Below are 16,427 nucleotides of genomic sequence, written 5' to 3'. Positions count from 1 at the left end.
GTACCCATCCATAGTTGTGTTTACAATAATTTGAAAGTCACGAAATTCACACACGAATACACAGACACAACAGTCTAGTCGAGATGAGGAGGGGTCACCGTCCGTCATACATTATCAGGAAATGAATCAATCATGCAAAAAAGAGAGAGAGAGACTCACACTCACCCGTCTTATTTCATAATACAACGTTTCCGAATGGACGTTTGGATTAAACCAAGTGTATGCAGTGATGCTGAACTTTCCCATCGGAACACAAGTTACTTAACGTCACACAGGTATGTTATGCAGTGGCACGTTTAGCTTGCTAACGTTAACACTTTGAGTGCCAGCAGGGGGCGCACGATTTAGCGCTTGAGTGCCAGCGTTCTATTCAATGAGAGGGCGAGCACATTTGCGAACGCATAAACTATATCTTAAATTATGTGTCTAATACGCTCGTCGCTTATCAATGACTTGCTTGCAGTCAACATTGTCGAAACGGATTGTTTTTTCATCGGTACATTTCCGTTTTATACCATTTTGAAAAACGCTTGTTTTTGGAAATTTACAGAAAAAAAGGGATTCTGCAGGAATCGCCCTTTACTGGAATACACAAAAAACGTTGTAATTTTTCGGGCCTATTTATGAATCGTTTTCAAATAAACGCTAGATTATCGATAATATATGTGTACTTACTTATGCAAGCTAGAGAAGCGGGCTGAAAAATCGATTATCTTATTTCCTGATCAGCACACACACACACATAGGCCCCACGTTGATATATCTGTGAAAAAAGCTCTGATTATCCCAAGACTGGTAAAAATAGATTCCTTACCTCAGATCAGATGTTCTCCAAAAAGATTATTCCAATTCCTGATCGCCATTCCAAATATCGATCACGTTTATTGATCCAACGCTGGGTGCTCGAAACACATAATCCACGCTGTTCTGAGGGACCACAAAGACTGCAATCGGCTCGGATTACATGCCTGACAAGTAGGGATGGGTACCTTTCACATTTGAACCGTGTGAATCGATACCGGTACCCAACGTTACCCTTTTTCGGTACTTTAGTCTCTAAAAATTGTATCTACCTACCTCACTTGTAAAAAAATATCCAAACTTCATATTTAATAAATAAATGTATTATTATTATTTACATCTTACTAATGTAAAGTATTTTACAACTGATTAAACAAACAAACAATCTAGCAGCAATGAACTACTCTGCTGCTGATTGAGTATTCTAGCAGTTATTTTTGCTCCACCCCCGCTTTGGAGAAGAGTAGACCCGCTATGCGGTGTGTGTGGCTTGTTTACCGACGTCACATCCTCTACTCTTCTGTGAGTTGTGCCGGCTTGCACTGTAGCCCTAGGAGCTAACGTTATGTCCGACGGTTAGCTTAGCTAACGTCAGCTTAAGATCGTCAAATGGGTTACAAATATGTGAAACTATGGAAGGAGTAAGCCGACCGCTAAAAATATAACTCACCGTGGCAGCGCGAGCACATAGCAAAAGAACGTTTGGAGATAGTGGTGTTTCAAGAGACTGGCTACAGTAATATGATGCTGGGCTGTAGTGATCAGTTGTTCCGTGTGGCGCAAGTATGTAAAAAAGAAAAACAGAAACAACACGTTTGTTATCTGTAGTAAATAAATTAAGCTGGAATCCATTTGTGACCATGAACAGAGCCAGTGTCCCATTGTGTCCCGGATTCAATCTCCTCTCTAAAGACGCTCTGTGGCTAGGCTAACAGCCATGTCAGACAGAGCAGATGTGGAAACTGAGCTACACTTTCTAACAACCTGCCCACTACCAAGAGATAGATATCAGAGACATATACTCCCGAGTCCCCATGAATTGCAAACACCCAAAGAGAGTTTGAAAACATGTATTGTGCCTTAACGTGCGGTTTCGTTTTTGCGGTCAACAAAACGTGACGTCATAGGAATTTTATTTTTTTTGCGCATAGTACCGAAAGTTGGCACCGGTGGATCTCACGTGAATCGATACTCGGTAGTACCGACGTGTTTCGCTAGGTACCTTTAAAAGTACCGAATTCGGTACCCATCCCTACTGACAAGTAAAATGTGGATTCCGGATTTTCTTTTCCTCATGCGTTTTCATTCAGTCAAATCCAAAGGGTGCATTACCATCCGGGAGACGATAGGGGGCGGTATTTACCCTGTTCGAGCTCAGAGAGAGTCCCAGTGGTAACGTGAGGCTAGATTGATGAAAAATGAATGGAAATCGCTAATAAAAAAAATACAGATTAATAACGAGATTTCTCGTCGTTTGCACTGAACGGTTGGCATGAAATAACAAGATTTCTCGTTGTTGGCACTCAAAGTGTTAAGATAGCAGGAGCTGTCGGCCAACAAAGATGTTGTTTCAACAAATGGATTCATAAAATGGATTACCATCCAAACGCTATTGGTACTACTGCTTTTACTAACCATTTTTTACCTCAGAAATATGCGCATGTGTTCTACGTACGCCATATGCGTAAATGTGCGCTATGTGCGTAAAGTCGAGACTCGACAGTAGTACTGAACCATAAAAAATATTTAGGAGCACTTTTTTTGCATGATTATAAACGAAGGTTTGAACGTCCGTTCGAAAAACCCTGCCAAAGTTCGAATCCCAAAAACAGGCTTTGAGGACAGCTCTACTTTGGGGTAGAATCTGATGAGTTAATTGGCTGTGATCAGGTGGAAATATTGTTGTATTGATTTTTCCCCTATGTGAAGATAATCTGTTGCTGTCCTTTCCCACAGAGTTGGCCCTGGCTTCTCTCTTCAGCCTCAACGCCCTGTTTGACTTCTGGAAGTACTTCAAGTACACCATGGCTCCCTCCAGCATCGCTGTGTCTCCAGAGCAGCACCGACTCCTGGGCCTCAGGAACTCAGGTGAGAGGGAGAGAGAGAGAGAGAGAGACATTCAGAGGCAGGACAAAACAAACTGAGCTGATTTCAAATGAAAGAAATTCTGGTAAAATATTATCCTTTTATTGAGCTCATTACAATAGCGTTATACGCAATGCTTAACACTTTGAGTGCCAGCTACGAGAAATCTCGTTAGTTCATGCCATGCGTTGAGTGCCAAGCGACGAGAAATCTAGTTTTTAATCGTTATTCTTTTATTATCGATTTCCATACATTTTTCATCAATCTAGCCTCACGTTACCAGTGGGGATCTGTCTGAGCTCGAACAGGGAAATACCGCCCCCTATCGTCTCTCCGGATGGTATTGCACCCCATTGGATTGGACTGAATGAAATGGATGGGAAAAAAAGAGTCCGGATTCCACATTTTACTTGTCATTAGGGATGGGTACCGAATTCGGTTCTTTTGAGGTACCGAACCGAAACACGTCGGTACTACCGAGTATCGCGTAACGTCAGATACCGTTGTCGGTACTTATATATATAAAAAAAAAAAAAATATATGATTTGTATTATTATTCTTTAAAAAGAATATTCTAAGAAAAAATAATTTATACACCTTTTTTTTTATATATATATATGTTAAGTCCAATGACGTCAATGTTTCGTTTATCGCTAAACGAAACCGCACGGCATGTGCGCATTTGCGCTTGCGCACAATACATGTTTACCTAGGATTTGACTATAGGTAAATCAGTCGGGGCAATATGGCAAGTAGAAAACGGTCGCAAGTGTGGTTACACTTTGTGAAAATAGACACTGACAATGCTCTCTGCAACATTTGTAAAGCAATGTGCAAAACAGGGCAGGGTAATACCAGCAACTTGAGGAAACACTTGGTCAAACACGGCATCTATTTGAAAGCTGAAGATTGTAGCATCTTTGATGCAAAGAAAAGTAAGCCAGCATCAGCAGCACCCAGCAAGCCTTCAGCCAGCATTGAAGATACATCCGACACTGATGCATCAACATCGCCAGGTAATTAATTAATTAATTCGCTAGCGTTAGTACTATGGATACGTTGATGTTGGAGATAACTTTTTTTTTCACTGTCTTGGTTTTTGTAAAACGTTAGCTTTTTACTAGCAAAACTTACTAGCCAAGACTATTAGGAATTTGTGTTACCTTGACTGATAGTTTCATTATGCATTATGTGTTGAGTACTGAATTTTAATAATTTTTGTTTTGCAATAATAAAAAAAAAAAAAAAAAAAAAAAAAAAAAAAGGAATTTGTGTTACTCTTGCTTTCATTGACCAGGTGCTCTCTGTCCCACTCTTGTGTCACAGTGACATCTGCAGATGTTGTTACACCCTTCACTCTTGCTCAGATGACGGGGTTTCCCCGCCAGAGAGTTGATGACTGCCACAGGGCAGTGACTGAGTTCATCGTTAAAGGGATGTTGCCCTTCTCATTGGTGGATACCCCGTGGTTTAGGTAACATATCACACACACCAGTAAATGAGTGATTATGTTTGTGATCTGATCATGATGAAATAGAGTAAGCTAAATTACTAATGATAGTTACTAATGCATATTTAATTTAGTTTATAATTATATCCCATATAATTTTATTCAACCTCTTTATTTACAGTTACAGTCAGCCCTGGCCTATATTTTATTTCATAATTATATTATATTGTGCTTAACTTAATTCATATTTAATTAGATCTTACTCCACCTTTATTGTATTATTTATCTGTCTGTTAAAGGCCAACTTGCAGGTTAAACCCTACTCTGCAATTATGGGTAGTTTACATCATTGGTATCTAATTTAATTATTTATTTTTTCCCCCCTCTTCATGAAAGTCACCGTTGGCCTAGTCACATCGTTTATTGAACAAAAATACAACCTGCAAGTGCCAAGTTGGCCTTTAATGTCTGTCCCCTAATGTTGCACCGAAAACGACCAAAGGTCATTCCTCCTTGTTGTATGTGAAAACTACTTGGCAATAATATTTCAACCTTCTCTCCCGCCGTCCTCCCGTTAAAATATTTTCCTGTATTTTTTTTATTTATACAAAATGGCTGCAATTCTGATTGTAGTTATTTATAGTATTTTGTCTTGCATAATTCTATTTAGGGAGATGACAAGGACCCTGAACCCAAAATACCCCCCCCCCCCCCCCCCCCCCCCTTCGAGAGACCTTCTCTCCAACACGTTGATACCAGCCTGGTATACTGTTGAGAAGGAGAATGTGAAGGAGGAACTGAGGGCAGTTGACCATGTTGCCGTGACAGCTGATGGTTGGAGCAGTGTGGCACAAGACCACTACCTCACTGCCACTGTACATTATATCGTGGAGGCAGAGCTAAGGGAGAAAGTCCTGCAGTGCAGTGTATGTCTCCCAGACGGGGCCTGCTGTAGCGGAGGAGATTGACACAATTCTCAATGATTTTGGGGTGAAATCCAAAGTGGTTGCGATCACAGTTGACAACGCTGCCAACATGGATGTAGCTGTGAAGAGGCTGAACGTGTTGAAGATGGGCTGTTTTGCCCACACTCTAAATGTAGCAGCACAGAAGCTCTACACTGTGAAGACAGTTGCCGCATGGTCTGCCAGGATACGGGCCGTCGTGGTGTGGCTTAGGAAAGCCAGCCTCGCCAAGCCTGTCTTAAAGGAAAAGCAGAGACTCCTTGGTAAGTTAAAGGTCAATCTAAGAAAAAATCATTGGATATTTACTTATCCAATTTCTTTTGTTTTTTGTATAATTATTTGTATTGTTTTTAAATTCCAACACAATTCCTCCATATATTCATACTATTTTCTAGAGTCAAACCAAATAATGTCTTTAGTTTGCTAATTGCAATGTATTGTTTTTGTCTGTTTTCCTAAAGGCCTTCCAGAACATGCCCTCGTGTTAGATGTGCGGACAAGATGGAACAGCCTCTTCCTGATGATAGAGCGCTTCATTGAGCAATACCCTGCCATCCAGGCAGCTTCCATGGACACACGGCTGAAGAGGGCAATGGACAGAGACAGGTATAGATGATTGACCAAACCGTTCGCTGTGTGTCAGTGTTCCAATGATACGATGCAGGCAGCTCTTCTTGCAAACATTTTATTTATTTTGCTTCACTGTGCAAACTGAATATCTTGGGTTGGGCTCCATAAACAGATCAAGCATACCTCCTACAGTGTACCTGGCGCTTATATAAACAGCACCACCCCATGGTCACATAAATCCATTACATATTTAATCTGAGACCAATGGACCATATGCATGCATGTTGTACTTGTGCTTTTCTTCTCAGACTGGAGAGAGTGTCAGATGATGACATCAGGAGGTGTGAGGACTTCATGGACACAATGAGGGTCCTTTACAAATGTACACTCTGTGTGTCCTCTGACAAGAGTGCCACTGCCGGGCAGATCCTTCCCATCCTCGACAAACTTAAGGATACGTTTAAGGTGGAGGAAGACGATTCTGCCTTCAAGAGAGCCATTAAAGAGAAGGTCTGGGCAGACCTCTCCCCACGCTACACAGTATGTAGTTCATTTATAATCATTTAGTAGTTATATCACTTGTGTTTGTACTGCCAGCTAACTATTCAAATTTAAAATTAATTACCAAACTTTTAAAAACGTTAGGAAGAAAGAAATTATGACCTTCAACGGTTCCTTGAGGAGGCTACTGCCCTGGATCCTCGATTCAAAGCCAAGGTTCAGGATGAGGCTGTTTGGACCCGCTTGGAGAAGGAAGCTGTCATGCTGGCAACCAGAAACAAGGTTTGTCTATGATCATTAAAGTAGACTTACTTATGTGTTCTATGCTATACTTAGTACATATTGTTTTAATTTGCTATTGTGTATGCTTTATTTAAAGGGTGGGGATGTGATGCAGGAGGAGCAAGAAGAAGAGCTGCTGCAGGAGGAGGAGGAGGATGGGTATACAGAAGACGGGGCAGCAGCAGCACCAGATGTAAGATATGGAGAGTGTACTACTTGTTCTGATAATAACATAATAATGCTTGATGAAATGATGAATCATGAAGCCTTTTTCTATTTTCAGCCTGCAGTCCCTGCACTGGGAAAAAAGATAAAGCGTTCAGCTCTGTGTGACATCTTCGAAGAGGAAGACCAGGCCCTGCTGGAGACCGTGATGGTGGACACCAGTGGCCCCTCAGCCGCTGGAAAGGCCAAGAAAGAGATACAGGTGTATCAGAGCTTCCCTACTGTCCTGAGCTCAGTAGACCCTATCCTGTGGTGGTGGCAGAAGAGGGACCAGATGCCAATGCTGGCCAACTTGGCAAAAAAATATCTGTGTGTGCAGGCCTCCTCTACACCCTCAGAGCGGGTCTTCTCCACAGCCGGGGACACAGTGAGTGTGGAGCGCGCTCGGCTCTTACCAGAGAGAGTGGACATGTTGATATTTTTGAAAAAGAACTGCTAGAATACAGCAGCAGACACTTTCATTTGTTATTTAAATATATAGATGTGTATTATTGATCAGCAGAAGAGTTCATTGCTGCTAGAGTGGTTTGTTTACCATTGTTTTATACTTTGTTTGTAAAATACAATACCTTTATTTCTTTTTTAAGTTAAATATATAGATGTGTATTTATTGATCAGCAGAAGAGTTCATTGCTGCTAGAGTGGTTTGTTTACCCTTGTTTTATACTTTGTTTGTAAAATACAATACCTTTATTTCTTTTTTAAGTTAAATATATAGATGTGTACCTTTAATTTGTTAAAGGGGCTATGCATTGCTATTCCTAGCACTATTTGGGCAACTTTACACAATTCCTGTGAGTCTATGTAACACATCTGTAAGGTTTATTCCAAAAATAATCATTGTTTTATATTTCTAATCAAGTACTCAAAACCAGCATTTTTCTGTTTTAGGATTTCAAGCCGTTATTGGCTTGGCTCCACCCATACTAGCAGAATGCTTTGAGTGACAGCCACCCACCAAATAGCTCCGCCCATCTCCCCGTCCTTCCCTCTCAGGTCTCAGGTCTCAGGTGAAGGGTTTTTATTTCGAGACGCAAAACATATACCGATTTTACTAACTAATACAACATGGCTGTACATTATGTTTGGGATCCAGAGAGCGACCCACAATATGATTCAGAAGAAGAAGTCGATTTGCAACAGCGAGGCTTGCAAATAGTTTCCGATTGGTAAGTTGATTACACCGTTAGTATAATGGCTTGCCGAAAGAGCGAGTAACGTTACTTACTTGATCGATCAGCCAGCTTTTGCTTCGATAGCTTGCTATAAGTAACGTTACCTTGTTTACCTCTGACTAGTTGTGTTTGTATTGAGCAGTTTTTAATTATGACTAGCTTGCTTCAATAGTTTGCTATAACGTTACTTTATAAAGAGCAGCAGTTATATACAGTGTACTTCTGTCGCGTCCCGTCGAACACACACACACTAACGTTAGATTGTATTCACCCCCCAAACAATGGTTCCCCCTTCTGTGGGGTTCCCGAATAGTAGGTACAACTGCACTGTATGTCAATTGTAATAATGAATTTCTATAGTTTGCTATAACGTTACTTTATAAAGAGCAGCAGTTATATACAGTGTACTTCTGTCGCGTCCCGTCGAACACACACAAACAAACGTTAGATTGTACTCACCCCCCAAACAATGGTTCCCCACACACACACGTGAACGACATATCTACTTACTACTTCTGTCGGGTCACGAATAGTAGGCACAACACCTTTCTTTAGAAGAATCCAGGATGTCACCCCAGCATAAAAAAGACCTTGATTGACAACGTCTTCGGCGGAAAAATGTGCAGTACAAACCCGAGTATGAGACGTTGCGACAGAACTAGGAGGGTCGCCAAAAACGAACTTTGTCCATTGCTGGCGAAGTTCGGCATCCACGGGAAAAGTGTGCAAAGACGTATTAGTAGTACTAGCTTTACAGCCAGGAACAGAACATGTCCTGTAAGGCCTGTGGGGTTTGCTGGGTTTGCTCATCGTGGAAGATATGAAGATGCAAGTGACCGCACTCCGTTTTCTCGGCACCTCTGTATTATCGATAGAATGGGGGCGGGCGTTAGAGGGCGGGCATTAGCTCCAACCACAGAGCCAATCGCATCACTGTGCGCTACCCAGCGGCTGTGTGACGTGTATTGGCCGTTCAAAAAAAATATGACCTGATTTACTAGACCAGGAAAGGGGCTGGGCTGAATCTCAGCAATCCGCATATATTGTATTTAGACCCTAAAACACATTGATACGAACTCCTATTACTATAATACAATGCTAGAGACTGAAAAATGACATTTATAATGCATAGCCCCTTTAAACATATTTTTTTAAATAAACATAACATTTATTTAAAGATACGTGTGTGTTGTGTTGTGTAACTTGTGTTAACTTGTGTGTTCTAAGTAAATAATAATAATAACTTTATTTGTATTGCACCTTTCATACAGGGGATTGCAGTTCAAAGTGCTTTACATCAGTAAGATGTAAATAATAATAAAGTAACAAATACATTTATTTATTATTAATTTTTTATTTATTTTTTACCGAAAAAGGGTACCGTTGGGTACCGGTATCGATTCACAGGTACCGGTACCGGTATCGGTTCAAATGTGAAAGGTACCCATCCCTACTTGTCATGCATGTAACCGGAGACGATCCCACTCATTGCCCACCCTCAGAACAGCGTGGAATATGTGTTGCCAGTACCCAGCGTTGGATCAATAAACGCGATCGATATTTGAAATGGCGATCAGGAATTGGAAACATCTGATCTGAGGTAAGGAATCTATTTGACCAGTCTTGGGATAATCAGAGCTCTTTTCACCTATATCTCAGCGTGTCCCATATGTGTGTGTGTGTGCTGATCAGGAAATAAGATAATACATTTTTCAGCCCGCTTCTCTAGCGTGCATAAGTACACATATACTATCGATAATCTAGCGTTTATTTGAAAACGCTTCATAAATAGGCAGAAAAATGTTGACTGCAAATAAGTCATTGATAAGCGACAGGTGTATTAGACACATAGCCATAATTTAAGATATAGTTTATGCGTTAGCAAATGTGATCGCCCTCCCATTGACTACAGCGCTGGCACTCAAGCGCTATTTTTGGCTCCCCCTGCTGGCACTGAAATCGTCAAACAAAACAGTCAGTTACCATTTGTAATAATAAACGTTACATTACCTCCAGTTTTTTCCACTGTGTTTTGGTACAGCCAGGTTGTCTTTAGTGTTGAACTTTTTTTTACTTGCCAATGCTCTAGAGGAGTGAGATGCAGTAGTCAAGATGCGAGGAGATCAGTGTTTGCACCAACAGGGTGTGACACAGAGAGAGAAGGCCTGATCTTTGCAAAGTTGCGAAGGTGGTAGAAAAGAGGATTTTGACAGTTTGATTAAGCATTACATCACGAGACAGTGGGTTATAGAAATTAGGTCACGCCTATGGGTGGTTGTTAGGCCCGAGGCGCAGCCGAGAGTCGTTAGACCCCCATAGGCGTGATCTAATTTCTATAACACACTCTGTCTCGTGATGTAATGCTTTTTATACAATGGCCGAATTCATCCAACCTTATTGCTATACAATAAACACACATTAATTGAAGATTTATTGACAACCATCCGCAGAAAAAGTAGTAAAAAAAAAAGATAAGTTGCCTTCGTGTGGAAGCAGCTCGGAGGTGCGCTGTTTCAAGGCATGAATGAAGTGACCGTGTGTTATTGATTTGATTGATTGATTTAAAATGTTATTATTGTCTGCCTTGTTTCTAACTGGTTAAGAACTGTTAAGAACTTCATTCTTAGATGCTTCTATAGAAAGTAGGTAAAAAAATAGAAAAAGAAGTTGAACCTACTTTCTATAGAAGCAGCTGGGAGGTGCACTGTTTTAAGTGAGCGTGGGTTATTGAATTGATTGATTGATTGATTGATTGAACATTTTATTAATGTCCGCCTTGTTTCAAACTGGTTAGGCTTAGGCCCTCTTTCGAAGTCGGTTATGCTTAGAGTTTGGAATCAGGGCTGGTGGTCTATCGCCCTGCTCTAAAGATAAACTCTAAGCATAACCCACTTTGAAAGAGGGCCTAAGCCTAACCAGTTCGAAACAAGGCGGACATTAATACAAATTTCAATCAATTCAATAACCCACGCTCACTTACAACAGCGCACCTCCGCGTGAGCGTGTGTTATTGGTTTGATTGATTGATTGCTTGAACATTTTATTAACAGTATTATTTTGACGAATGGCATCTAACAACAGACTTCCCGTGATTTATATTTTGTTCCACAATTACTCATGACCCACCAATTACATAATCCAACATTGTGTAAGAAACTAACCCATTCACCGTGACAGAATCGTTTTTGAATTAGTCGTTATGATGCTTTCAACACATCCATTCGTAAAGATTATGGTCCGCGGGCGGCTACGTGGCGTAGTGGGCAAGGCACTCGCCACGAAATGCTGGAGACGCTGGGCTCGTCAGTTCGAGCCCAGCGCTCCACATTTGCTTTCAGTTTAGCTGGTCGTCCGTACTAATACACATTGGCCGTATTAGGGGGTGGGAAACTGATGGGTGGGGATCGGGCGTTGTGGACAGCGACTCCTACAGGTCGGTTGGTGCGCCTGTGCAGTAGAATCAGGAAGTGTCGAGGGCAGCGTGAGCCTCCCACGCGTTACTCCTCGCCACTGAGAGATCGAGCTGCGCAGGTGAAAAGATGCGACTGCTGTTACCTCAAGTACCGGAGGGGACTTGTGCTATGTATGACTTAGTCCACATTGCAGCCGGCTTGTGGGAGGCAAGAAACAGCGTCCGTGACAGGGGAGGGTTGAATTGGATGATACGAAATTGGGATGGGAGAAAATATAGAAAATGGGAGAAAAAGTGGATAAAAAAAAAAGATTATGGTCCGCCATCTTGGTTTTTCCTAAAAAGTCGAACTGGCGGAGTGATTGTAATTCGGTTGTGGGCGGGTTCTAGGATCGCGAGCGTCTGTTATAAGAAATAACCACATCTAACTTGACTGTTTTTTCAGCCAATCAGAATAGAGAAATTTGCATGCCATTCAGGGCTCTACGCTAACCTTTTTCCCAAGGAGCACATGTGCTCCTAAATTAAAAAAATTTGGAGCACAAAGAAATTTAGGAGCACCCACAAATATTTAGGAGCACAGTTAAAATATTTCAAGGATTTTTTTTTTTTTTTTTTTTTTTAAACTAAATGTATATTTGTACTGTGCGTGCATGTGCAAACGGGAACGGGACACACATCTGTGCAATAGCACATACCACCAAAGTCACTGGCCCACTGTGTGCGTGTGTGTATCTGCGTGTGCAAACGGGAATGGGACACAGACATTTGAACTATTAATTAAGTGATTAATGCCTACTGTGGCAAAGTTGTAGCCAACAACTAGGCCTAATAAGAAAGGCAGTGACATTGAACAAAAAGGAGACACTGGCATTACCACCAGGGCCATCAGTAGAGGTGGGAGCTAGTGTTGCTCTTCTAGAAAAATAATCCTTTCAGGGTTGCCTATTGAAATACTGTACACCTCCAGTACAGAAACATTGTTTATGAGTTTGCGTGTCAGGTAGGGTAGACCATTGATTGACAGTCGATTCTGACAATTACGTCACACCACTTGCACTCTGGCCGTCCGGCGCTGCAGCTGGACCCTATTGCCCACCTCTGCGTGTTGATAACGCTAGCCAAGTTAGCTGTACACACATACACAGTGGGCCAGTTACTTTGGTGTAGGGGTGTAACAATGCATCGCAATGCATCGATCCTAAGGGGAAAATTCAACTGCATCGATTTGAAAATGTTATAATCGATTATCGCAATTTTAATGTGTACACGTTATGTTATTGTCATGTCCGTTACAGCCAACACAACGCATACGCTACTGCATCAACGTTATGATTAACAAAGCAAGGCATTCGTTTTGTTGCATTAACGTTATATTACTATTGCTATCGATACATCTAGGTGTTCTCAAATCTATTGCTATTGGTAAGACTAGAATATTACATTAACTTAATGTTACTTGTGTCTCAGAAAACGCTCGCATATCACAATGGCGGACTCTCGGGAAGTAAAAGAGAAAATGAGAGCTTCCGATTGGACACCCCCCCCCCCTTTTTTTTTTAAACCAGTCACGTCACTCTACTGTGATTGGACCGTTGGCTTGAGTGCAATGTGGGACTTGTAGTTTTTGAACGATTATAGCGGAGAAAAAAGCACGATTGAGGCTGTAATCTTGAGTCGCACACCGTGCGAGTAATTGATTTTTCCGTTTCGCACACATATTTCTAGGGGAATATGCAAGCAATATGGTCGTACTGTAGAGCCCTGCCATTGTATAATAATTAATAATAATTATAATAATAAACTTTATTTGTATAACACCTTTCATACAGAAACTGCAGCTCAAAGTGCTTCACAACAGAAAATAGACAGGCATAAAATGAGCACATAAAGTGCAGACATATAAAATCACAGTTTTCCACATTAGGATCCAACATCCCAACAGGCCACCTTGTTTATGGTTTGATTCAGTTTTAAATAGACAATAATAAAAAGAGTAAGATAAAATAGTAGAATAGAGTAGATTACATTTTTTTTTACAGTGCAATAAAATAGTTCTGGATTACTATTCAACAGTTCAAAGTCGTCTTTACCTTCTCTGTTTGGTCTCCACAGTTTAAAACCTGACAGTCTTCCCTCCTGTTTGATACCCACTTCGACCCTTGGAACCTCCCACTCAGGGCAAACCTAATATAAAGGTAGTTCCTGTTGTGTGTTTCAGACATCCAGGTGACTCCTCCCCCCCAGAAGCCAGAGCAGAAGGAGGCCCCGCCCCCTGCCCAGGCCACCTCCTCGCTGCAGGGCCAGAGCGTGCTCAGCTTCAGCCCCTCGCGCTCCAGCAACCCCAAGTTCTCCCCCAGCTGCGTCCCGGGCTACAGCCCCCCGCTGAGCTCCAGCCCAGGCAGCGCCGGCTTCCCCTCCTCCCTGGCCTTCGGAATGGTAGGCTCCCATTGATTGGTTGATTGATTGGTTGATTGTTGATTCATTAAAGGAAACCTCCAACATTTTGGGACATCAGCTTACCGTCTTCTCCAGAGAGAGACAAGAAGATAGATACCAGTCTCCTCTCTGTGCGAAAGCTATCTGGCTGCACGTTAGCCTAGCTTAGCACAATGAATGGAAGCGGACAGTGCCGGTTAGCCTTCGGGAGAGGTGTTAGTTGGACAATGGCTAGGCTACCCGGTCATGTCCGCTTCCATTCATTGTGCTAAGCTAGGCTAACGTGCAGCCAGCTTTCTACTGAACGCACAGAGAGGAGACTGGTATCTATCTTCTTGTCTCTCTCTGGAGAAGACGGTAAGCTAATGTCCCAAAATGTTGGAGGTTTCCTTTAAATGTAATTTACCCTTTCACTGCCACACGACAGAAGGTTAACCCTTTACTATCACACAACCGACGGTGATGCTCCATCATTAGCATCATTAGCTCTGCATCCGCGCTAATGATGGAGCATCGCCGTCGGTTGTGTGATAGTAAAGGGTTAACCTTCTGTATTGTCACAGTGAAAGGGTTAACCGGCTGTCGTGTGGCAGTGAAAGGGTTAATTTGACTTCAGTGATATGGTCAAGCGACGGCGTAAAGGAACACGCCAACATTTACAGCAGACACAGCCCAGCAGGTCCAGATCCATTAATGTGTGCTAAGCTAGTGGTCCAGATCCATTAATGTGTGCTAAGCTAGTGGTCCAGATCCATTAATGTGTGCTAAGCTAGGCTAGTGGTCCAGATCCATTAATGTGTGCTAAGCTAGGCTAGTGGTCCAGATCCACTCCCATTAATTTGTGCTAAGCTAGGCTAGTGGTCCGTATCCACTCCCATTAATTTGTGCTAAGCTAGGCTAGTGGTCTGTATCCACTCATTAATTTGTGCTAAGCTAGGCTAGTGGTCAGTATCCACTTCCATTAATTTGTGCTAAGCTAAGCTAGTGGTCCGTATCCACTTCCATTAATTTGTGCTAAGCTAAGCTAGTGGTCCCTATCCACTTCCATTAATTTGTGCTAAGCTGGGCTAGTGGTTAGGCTTGGATGGTATTACGGTATACCAGGGTATTTCGAAATCCCGTCGGTATGATTTTCAATACCGTGACGTCACAGACTATGCGCCAAATCACAGATGCGTTTCTTTCTATTACACTAACACAGAGTTGATTGTAGTGCACAGCACACGCCAGCAGAGGGCAGGGCTGCCTGTCTTTCCCCCTCTCAGTCAGAGCTGAGCTGAGCAAGATGACGAAACGCGCGTGTTCCTGTGGGTCGCCCATCTCGCATGTGTTAATCTGAGGGAGGAAAAAAAGGAAACTGATACCTACTTCAGACTGCACCTGTGAAGCATTGTTATTATCTTCCATAAGCTGCTTTAATGCCTTCATAAGACCTTTCATTTTGCGAACCTTTGCGTGACGTTCTTTATGAAGTGTCTCAAATTTATAGGCAGACGCTTTGGCAGTGAGTTTAATTTCTCTTTTTTGCCCATCAATTTTTGAGCCATTAGTATCAACACTTGTTCCTCCTGATGCCATTTTTCAATAGCTCAAATGCAATTATTCAATAATCCAGTCCTCTTTAATGAACAATCAATCCATCAATCAATTAGCTGCCGCTTAGTAGGCCGCGCAACATCCATGGGCGCAAAACGACGCAGCCAGTCAACAACAGGTCCCCAATGGACAAGCAGAGTAACGAATTCACACTGTTTTTTAACACGAAAGGCTTCACAGTTGAATAAAACAAGTTACTTAGCTTTCTATTGCTGGTCTGCGTGTCAGGCCTTCTGAAGTGATGGCGCTCCTCCAATGCAGCGATGATCCAGGCGTCCCAGTGATGCCCTCAAGATCAGCGCCCCGAAGCGACTCGAGGAATCCGTAATGTCAATAATAGTTGATTTCCTTTTATCAACGCTTTTGTTTGCTTGCTTACTTTCTTTTGACTATGTTGCGGCAGTAGACTGTCATAGACAAGTTGTGCAGAGGGGCTGAGTAGAGGAGTTCAAGCAATTGACGCGCCTAGTGAAATAACTCCGTTCCACGTCCAGAAAGTACTTTTCAAGGCTTTTATTCCTTCTCTTCATGAAGCAACACAATACACTAAATTACATACACTAATATTCTGATACTGATGCGTTCTAATAATACTATAGAGTTAATGTTCACGCTCACGTTCCTATAACTATCTTGCATGTGGCTTGCGCTAGTGCTTTCAATATTGCGCGGCTTGCGAGGCTTGCATGCTTTCAATATTGCGCGGCTTGCGCTATTGCGTGCTTTCAATATTGCTTGCGGTCAAAAGAAATTATGCGCTCCTACTCTCACCCCCTCTCTCCGTGAACTGTCAACAATGTGAAAAGGCGAATGAAACTCCATAAGAACACTCCCATTACCGCCGGATCCCTGTGAACATGCCCACCACCTAAAGTGACAGTACAACTAATAATTAGGGCTGTCTTAAATACTTCGAAGCTTCGTTC

At 42.2% G+C, this 16,427-nt stretch overlaps 1 protein-coding gene across 1 annotated transcript in view; it reads left to right on the top strand.

Moving 5' to 3' along the window:
- Positions 1-16,427, top strand: part of tmem209 (transmembrane protein 209) — a 95,879-nt gene that overhangs the window by 11,875 nt on the left and 67,577 nt on the right. The window contains exons 4-5 of the mRNA XM_084335637.1: positions 2,758-2,889; positions 13,688-13,905. Of these exons, the coding sequence (XP_084191763.1) occupies positions 2,758-2,889; positions 13,688-13,905 (350 nt within the window). The remainder of the gene's footprint in view (positions 1-2,757; positions 2,890-13,687; positions 13,906-16,427) is intronic.

Source organism: Notolepis coatsorum (genome assembly GCF_963971535.1).
Source record: "Notolepis coatsorum genome assembly, chromosome: 1".
Taxonomy (NCBI): Eukaryota; Metazoa; Chordata; class Actinopteri; order Aulopiformes; family Paralepididae; genus Notolepis; species Notolepis coatsorum.
The sequence above is the reverse complement of the archived record's forward strand: the minus strand, read 5'-3'. Positions and strand labels throughout refer to the sequence as shown.